Source organism: Eublepharis macularius, chromosome 17 (genome assembly GCF_028583425.1).
Source record: "Eublepharis macularius isolate TG4126 chromosome 17, MPM_Emac_v1.0, whole genome shotgun sequence".
Classification (NCBI taxonomy): domain Eukaryota; kingdom Metazoa; phylum Chordata; class Lepidosauria; order Squamata; family Eublepharidae; genus Eublepharis; species Eublepharis macularius.
Window position 1 is genome coordinate 953,175 of NC_072806.1, and position 8,580 is coordinate 961,754.

General features: G+C 51.3%; 1 protein-coding gene across 1 annotated transcript; it reads left to right on the forward strand.

The window, feature by feature from the left end:
- The first annotated feature begins 613 nt into the window (after window positions 1-613).
- CELA3B (chymotrypsin like elastase 3B) lies at window positions 614-7,044 on the forward strand. The gene is made up of 8 exons (XM_055001599.1): window positions 614-756; window positions 1,508-1,593; window positions 2,478-2,575; window positions 3,619-3,753; window positions 4,612-4,748; window positions 5,415-5,557; window positions 6,026-6,178; window positions 6,958-7,044. Exons 1-8 carry the CDS (start codon window positions 717-719, stop codon window positions 6,973-6,975), a joined length of 810 nt encoding a protein of 269 aa, XP_054857574.1. The 5' UTR covers window positions 614-716; the 3' UTR covers window positions 6,976-7,044.
- The last annotated feature ends 1,536 nt before the right edge of the window (window positions 7,045-8,580 follow it).

The following is an 8,580-nucleotide window of genomic DNA, read 5'->3' on the forward strand; positions in this document are numbered from 1 at the left end:
TTTACTATTTTGCCACTCAGAGTGGTGACTGAAGTTAGTGTTGAATCCCCACAACGCGGCTGGGGAGCTGAGCTGAGAGGAGGGGCTCTCCCAAGGCCTCCTGCTGAGCTCATGGCAGGAATGGGAGTCGAACCAGCAGAGTGCTGATTCACAACCCACCTACTTGACCACTATGCTATAGTAGCTTAGCCAACCAACTTTTGCATGGCAGGAAAATTTTCAGCATTACACATTTCCATGAAAGGCTATAATAATGGGGAAACGGTCCGGCAGTTCTTCACTTATAACAGGAGAGGTGCGGGTGGTGAAGCCTGCTGAGAACCACCCTCTGGCTGCTCCAGCGTCTCGCTGTGGCTCCTCGTGCTCAGAGATGCCCGCAGTTCACATCTGCAGGAGCTGGATTCTGGGGTCAGTTGAGGCCAGCCCTGGTTCAAGTGAGGCTCTGCGCTCTGCTCTGAGGACTCCAGGGCCCCATGGTTCCTCCTAGGGAAGTGCTATGTAAACAGGATTTGTCCAGGTCTCTCTCCCATCCTGCTGGGCCCAGAGAGACTTGCAAAAGACTGTGCCTATCCCAGGTGTGGCCTTGGGTCATGCGGAGATACGGCTGGCCACCCGCAGCTGTGAGTCAGCCTGCTTGCGGGTGGGGTGTGTGCGAGGGATATTAAAAAGGCCCTCCTGCTGATCCTCTCTTTCGCAGACGCTCTTTCACACCCGCCATGTGGAGGTTCTTCATCCCCCTCCTGCTGGCAGTTGGAGGTAAAGTGCAGGCCCAGGTGTCCGTAGGTGGCTCTTCTGCACCGCTGGTCTCACACAAAGCTGCTGAGTCCACCACAGCCCAAGTGATCTCCCTTACCACCTCCTTTTCACTTCTCTTGCTGGATTGTGGCCTTAAGAGTGGAGGGATTGCTTCCTCCCAGCTCAAAATCTCGACCTTCTTCCCATATCTTGGCTGCCTTGAATGCTTCCTGGCTGCGGTCTGGGAAGGACCTCCTCCATCAACCATTCCCGGACATCTATGGAGCCAACCATTGCCGGCCTTTCATGAGATATTCCCATTTCAACAGAGCTTTTAGGACACCAAATGCGGAGTGGTGATGGGGTTTGAAAAGAATGAAGGCTATAAATGCAACAGTTCCTAATCATGTTTTGGCCACGCAGCGTACCGACACTTCAGTCGAAATTGGGCAGGGGGGTGAGTCAGTAGGGAGTGTCACAGTGAGGAAGGCTGGAGGGTGGATGGGAAACTTTTGTGAGCCCAAGGGAAAGCCCCCCCACCCCGAGTTCTGCTGAGTGCACTAATTGCTTGCTTGATTTATTCTCTGGCTTTTTCCATAGAGACCATTTGGTGGCCCGTCCCAGACAGAGTGGGCAAGGCCAGCACCTCTGTCCCTCTCCTGTTGGATGCTGTGAAATGAGCGTAATCTTGCTTCCATCAACCTCTGTCCAACAGGAGGGACCCCATGGCATTGCCAGGTACCTGACTCACTGTGATGTGTTCTCTCCTCAGCTCATGGTTGTGGAGAGCCCGCCTATACCCCCCTGGGAAGAGTAGTGAATGGTGAGGATGCTGTGCCTTATAGTTGGCCCTGGCAGGTAAGTGTGGCTACTTTGAACGTTGTAACAACACGGGAGCCCCAGTGGACCAGATACTTAGGCAGGGTTGAAGTTTCCACTTCCTTATTCTATGCCGAGTTGTATGAGCAGCAGGCCAAAGCAGGAGCTGAGGTTCTGCACCCTGAAATAAGCTTTGGGATACCCCAAATAATCTACACACATTACTGGAATTCAGTCCCCTTTGACGAGTCCCAGCACTGCCTCCTGCTCAAAGCTTCATTTTTGTACTCTGGTATCCTCAGGCAACAATCAGGAATATTCCGTCACTGACCCAATAGTAGCAATTCTCAAGCAGAGAAACATCTAAGGAAAATGACAATGTGAGATGGCTGAAATTGAGATTATTTGCAAATTCGGATCAATGCACCCCCCACCCCTGAGTTGAATCGGGACATTGGATTTTTCTCCCCACTACAGATGCTAATTTTCTGCTCTTCACACTTACGCTCTATCAAGCTAATTCCAACATGTATTATAGCTAGCTTCCTGAAACTCTAATTTGCAGTACCCCTCCCACCTTCTGCCTGGACAAAACCTCCTACCTTTTCCCACTCAATCTAACGAAGGATCTTTGACTCTCGAAAGCTCATACCCTGGAAATCTAGTTGGTCTCTAAGGTGCTACTGGACCCCAATCTTGCTATCCGGGGGGTCTCGCACCCAGAAGTACACAAGGGGTCTCTTTGCTGAATAAAGAACTGGATGCCAGGAACAAATTTCAGCCTTGTGTTGTTTAGAGAGTCCCCATTTCATGCCCGTGAGGCCATGGAATGGAATGGGAATAAGCCAGGTGTGGGTGTGGAGTGGTGGAGAAGGGGGAGCTTTATGGGAACATAACTGTGCCCTCCGTGATGCGCTCCACAGATCTCCCTGCAGTATGAGAGCAATGGACAGTTCTACCACACGTGTGGGGGGAGCCTGATTGCCCCCAACTGGGTCATGACTGCCGGTCACTGCATCTCGTAAGTTTGGGCACTGCATGGGCTGGATTTAAGCATGGGCGAGGGTCCGAGGAAGCAGGAGTTCCTGCCCGGAGGTGGGAGGAGGACTTGCTAGAGCAGCAGGTCTCCACCAAGCAGCGGGAAGGCAGAGGGAGTCCTCTGGGCTGGCCCTCTAACTGCCTTCAAGCACCACACATTTCAACAAGGTGTCCGTGGAACATTCAGGGACAGATGGCAGTAGGAAATATAGACGGAGACAACTGCCTTACAGTGAGCCAGTTCCCCTGCTCCACGCAGCCCAGGACTGCGACAGACAGCACCTCTCCAGAGTCTCAGGGAGAAAAAATGTGCAGTGCCTGAGACCTTTTGAACCAAAGGCGCTAGGGAGTCGGGACTTATGCTGGATCCTTCTGTTTGCCAAAAATCTTGCATGAGGTTATCAACTGCAGAAGCCCTGAGACAAGGCACGAAGGAGGGCTGCCTGCATATGTTCTATCCTCTGTCTCCCAACCAAGCAGGCTTATTTTATCTTTCTAGCACTTGAGAAAAGAGTCCAGTAGCACCTATAAGACTAACAAAATTTGTGGTAGGGTATGAGCTTTCGTGAGTCAAAGCTCACTTCTTCAGATCTGTTAGTCTTACAGGTGCTACTGGTCTCTTGCTCTTTTCTACGGCTAAAGACAGACTCACATGGCTACCCATCTTGATCTATTTCCTAGGGCTTGTCCACCTATCTTATGGGGGTCAGGAACAGTTTGTTTCTGCCATTGTTCCTTGGGTTTTGGCACCAGAACTGGTTTCCCCTGCCCATATGCGGTCCTAGAACATATGACTTAATAATACAGAGGACACGGCCTTTGAGCATATGCAGAATGTCTTGCCCTGATCCCCATGCAACCACAAGTAGTCCACGTTCAGAAGGAAGGAGCACAGGTCGAAGACGAGAGAGGATGGCCCCAGAACCTCTCATTTTGAATACTGCAATGAGAGGCGGGTGTCTTGGGAATCCTGCGTCCTGCCTGAGTCCCTCTTTCTCGGCATGGCCCCTGTTCCTTCCCTTTCAGCTCATCCCTCCAGTACAAAGTTGTGCTGGGCGAGTATGATAGGAGTGCAGCAGAGGGCGCTGAGCAGCACATCCCTGTGAACTCGGAGGACATTTTTGTGCATCCCGGCTGGAACAGCAACTGCGTATCTTGTGGGTAAGTACAACGTCTATGGGAAAGGGTGTGCCATCTGAGGGACTGTGCTATCCAGCACCTCTGGACGAGAGGTCAAGGAGAAGAAAGGCCATTTGAAAACTATGTTGCAGGCAGGCCAAGTGGGAGATCTAGATCCCACGCAAGCTGGAGAAAGAACTGTAGATGTTTTTGTTTGTTTGAGCTGGAAGGAAGAGTGAGGGGAGGACTAAAATCAGTGCAGTGAGACCAGCCTCTCCACATTTTCTGAGGCTGTTTGTTCCCTTTTTCCTGTGCCGGCAACTGAATTATTTACAGAAGGTTGGCTAGTAGAGGACTTATATCCAATTAGGGGCTTGTTGTTTATTGGCTGGTCAGTATTATTCTTTATCTTGACTCCAAACTTTAGACTTAGAATTTTTATTTTGATGGAGACCAGCTTTCTAGCACATTTAGAAAACATCTGAAATTCCTTGGTCTACTTGGCGGAGGCTGGAATAAGAGTCACAGAACTATAAAGATTCAAGGAGGGCTTCAAAACCTATTTGCAAAGCCAGGAGGCAGCAGTTGAGTGTGTGGAGTATTCACAAAACAAGTGAACCTGTGCAGAGTGTCTCCGTTCCTTAATAAGTGGCTCACAACTAACTCCCACACAACTGGGATTAGAGGACCTGGTTTCATGCAGGCTGGTCCCCACCCCCCACCCCTGTATTTGGAACGTGTCTTAAGCGTCATCGTCCACCGCTTGCTTTCAGGACAGCAAGGACCCTCCGCACATTATTCATCCACGTTCTCCTTTGGCACAGAACCCTGGAAAGGGACTGCCTGTTCAACCCCTGCGTGGCTTCCCCCCCCCCCGTGACCCCTCTCCTTCTCTTCCAGCAATGACGTTGCCCTCATCAAACTGTCCCGCACTGCCGTTCTGAACGACAAGGTGCAGCTCGGGTGCCTCCCGCCCCGCGGAGAGCTCCTCCCCAACGACTACCCTTGCTTCATCAGTGGCTGGGGGCGCCTCTACAGTACGTGGTTCTTTCCTGCCAGCTTGAAGGGGGTGGAGAACTAGGGAAGAGTGGAGAAGTTAAGACTGTGCAACTTGAGGGAAGTGGAGATCGCTGCCAGCTCCTGTCAGTATTCTTTGCCGCATGGACATTCAGAGCCGCCTGATGGAAATCTACCTCCTCCAAAAGGCCAGTGCCCCCCACCCCCACCCCCACCCCCTTATTTAGCACTGTTGCAAGCGATGGAACACGGCCCTAGTTACGGTTGCTTATAAGCTTTAGGGCACTTTCAAGTGCTTTTCAACAACCATGCAAGTGGTTTCAGTTGTCTCCCCCTCACCTGCTTAAACAGTGCGGAGGAAATGCCCTCTTTCATTCCTCCTGGGAGGGAAACTGCTGGCCCCACAGACATTTCCCTCTAAGCCAGCCATGCCAGGCCACACTTTCTCTTTGCTGTCAGGATGCTGAGAATTTGGACTCAGTGTTAGGCAATGAGCAACTTCAGGCGTGTGTGTATTTAAAGGAATATGCTAATAATAATCCATTTAATGCCAGTGTGGGAAATAGTTCCGAGCATTGTCCTCGAGGGTTTAATCGCGCGTAAACACAAGGCCATAGAAGGAAGCCCTGTCTGGATGAGGGGGGCTGTCACAGACGTCTAATCCCTCTTGGACTCCCCTCTCACAGCTGGCGGGCCTCTCCCCTCCAAACTGCAGCAGGCTGTCCTCCCAGTAGTGGACCACGCACACTGCACACAGCCTACCTGGTGGGGAACCACCGTCAAGGAGACAATGGTTTGCGCCGGAGGAGACATCCGAGCTGGCTGCAATGTGAGTAAAGAGTGGCAGGCAGGAGACTTAAACTGCCAGGTGGGGTAGGACTGAGCGGTTCATCTCTCTCAGTCCTTGGGACTGTTTCTTGAGTTGGACAACGGAAAGCAGACAGAGCCACATGAGATCGGATGCACTTCCCGGTCCAGGCAGTTAACACCCTTTAACTTAATTGACGTGAAAGTAACAACAAAAGGGAAACAAGCGCTGCCGAGGCTTTGGAGACTGCTTTTTCGTGCCATGGGGGTTTGCTGTATATTCATCAAGCAGAAGGGATAACAGTAGAGATCCGAGTAGCACTAAAAGAGACAATAAAGAGACTTGTGGCCACTTTATAAGTCACCGTTTTATAGCAGAAGCTTTCGTTAGCTGGCATCCACTTCCTCAGATGCCCCCGTGGAAAGAAATGTCTTCTTCACTGCACAGCACAGAGCTTTCGAAGCTCTACACTCTCACATTTATTTTCAGGGTGACTCTGGCGGCCCACTCAACTGTCAGGCTGCTGATGGGAGATGGTACGTCCACGGGGTCACCAGCTTTGTCTCTGCCTGGGGGTGCAACACCTTGCGGAAACCCACTGTCTTCACCCGGGTCTCTGCTTTCAACTCCTGGATTGAAGAGGTATTGCCCCTTTGCATCAGCTCAGTCGGGGGGTGGAGTGGAGCAGGGAAGGAGCAGGTGGGCCGGGGCCTATGGGACGCTCCCCTCAGTCGCTGAGCGCCGCCTAGTTGCTCTTGCTGAGGGTAGGTGGGATGGCAGCCTGTCAATATGGGACGGCATGGAGTTGCCTAGTAGGAAGGGAGATGGGGAGAAAGCTGCTGTAGCATAGTGGTTAGGTGGCTGGGCTGAGAAGCAGCACTCTGCTGGTTCAAATCCCACTCCTGCCATGAGTTCAGCATGGGTGAGCCGCTCCTCTCAGCCCAGCACCCCAACTGGATTGTGGAGATAACAACATTGACTTTGTTCACAGGGCACTAATCTGTCCAGAAGGGCAGTATATAAGCACACTGTTATTGTTATTATGGAACAACTATGAGGGCTGAAAGGTGGGGTAAAAATTCTGGAGAGAGAGAGAGAGAGAGATTCTCATATACAGAATATCCTACTCAGTTTCCTGGAGACAAAGAGAGAATCAGGAATTGGGGAGGGGCGGGTTTGCCTTGGAACTCATGGATACAATGCAGAGCCTCGGCCTTGTCCTCTTTACTTGGCATTTTAGCTCCTCCTGAAGTCGCCCATCTGGGTCCAGCCCCTCTTGCCCATAAAAGACCACCACTGTCAGCAGAGTGGGTGAGGTTTCTGCAGACTTCGGTCTAGAGCAAGGGGCAAAACACAGGCGGAAGATTCCCGCGGTCCTTTTGGACTTTTGCTCCTAATGCCGCTCTGGTTTTGCTTTGCAGATGATGGCCAGCAATTAATTCCAAGGAGCAGCCCCCCCCCCCACGTTGGAGTCTGCCTGCTGAGAATAAAATACTTCTTGGCTAATATGTTTGTCTCTCGTGCGAGTTCCTTCTTTCAGAGGCTGCCAAACAGTAAACACACCAAAGGCATTTAGCCTTTCTTCCCTCACCCAAGGACCCCCCCTCCACACACACACACTGATGTTGCCATTTGGAAAAGGGGGTGAAACTACCCCAACCCACTTCTGCTTTTCCCCAGCAGTCTGAAGAAAAGTCAGAGGAAACTGACATTTTCCCCAAGAGCATCAGCACTCACTCAGTGCTTGGAAGAACCATTCAGGAAAGGAACTCCATCTCTAGCCTTTCCATTTCTCTGAATTTCCATCTATAGTCATATAAAATCCTCTCCTCCATCTCCTTCCATTCCTACATTTGTCCTCTCGCCTGTCCGTTCACTAGTTTCCCCTCAGCCTCTTCTTTTTTTTCCGCTCTCTGTCTTTTATTTTCCCCTTCGGCCCTTTCCCTCTTGCTTCTTGTTCTTCGTTAACTCTATACTGTTCCCTTTAATTATGTTTCCCTTTTTTTGTCCTTCATACCCGTTTCCTTCCCCATTTTTCTTCAGCCTTTCACCAGTTCCCTCCCTTCACTCCTCACCCCGCAACTGTCAGGTTCCTTTGCCTTATTTCCCACCTCAGCCTTCCTGTCTTTTTGCTCCTCCCCTCAGCCCAGTTTCTTCAGCAATTGCTGTCCGCCCCCCCCCCCCCGCCGCCACCTCCAGTCATTTCCCTGCTTCTCGTTTCCCACCTCAGCCTGCCCCCCCCCTCCTCCTCAGCCTCTTTTCTTTGGCAGCCACAATGCGATCAGCTTGGCTGTTCCGCCTGGTGTCAGAAGTGGTCTGCTGCAGCCAAAGGTGAATTCAAAGCACGGTGAAGTGTGGCGGGGAGGCATTCCTTTAAATATAGCCGGAGCAGGAAACCAGACAGGGAAGCAGTTGGGTCTTGGGATGACCAAGGAATAAAAGGATGGATAAAGAAAGACTGGGAGAAGGCCGAGAGGCTACAGTAATTCTCTGCATCTGTATCCACTGTGGAAAGTGTGAGGCATGTACCTGGGCCACAGACTCTATGTTCAGGGAGGGAGTCTCAAGAACGGAGTCACATTGAGGTGACCAAAGGTGAAATTCTGGACCTACCGGGGAAAATACAAACCAATCAGCCTCCAGATCTTGATGGCATACACCCAAGGGATCTTAGAAAACTCAGGTGTGAGATGGTTGATCTACTGATCAGTATATGTAACTCATCAGCCACTGCACCAGAAGACTGGAGAGGAGCAAATGCTACACCAATGTTTAAAAAGGGGTCCAGGGGTGAAGCAGGAACTTTCAGGCCTGTTAACCTGATGTCTGGCCCAGGCAAATTAGTAGACACTGTCATCACAGGCAGTATTATTAGGCACAGAGAGGAACGAAGCCCCCTGAGGGGAAGTCTGCGTGGCTTCCGGAAGGGAAGTCCCGCCCCACCGGAGTTCGTTGATGAAGTGAACGTGTAGTTAACGGCAACCCAGTGGACGCTGTATACTTGGACTTTCAAAAGCCCCGTTGCTAAGACACCTCCTGAGTTT

Coding starts and splice junctions, on each gene's coding strand:
- CELA3B (XM_055001599.1), top strand. CDS start 717: ATGTGGAGGTTCTTCATCCCCCTCCTGCTGGCAGTTGGAG. Junction 2,576..3,618: donor ACTGCCGGTCACTGCATCTC/GTAAGTTTGGGC, acceptor CTTCCCTTTCAG/CTCATCCCTCCAGTACAAAG. Junction 4,749..5,414: donor TGGCTGGGGGCGCCTCTACA/GTACGTGGTTCT, acceptor CCCCTCTCACAG/CTGGCGGGCCTCTCCCCTCC.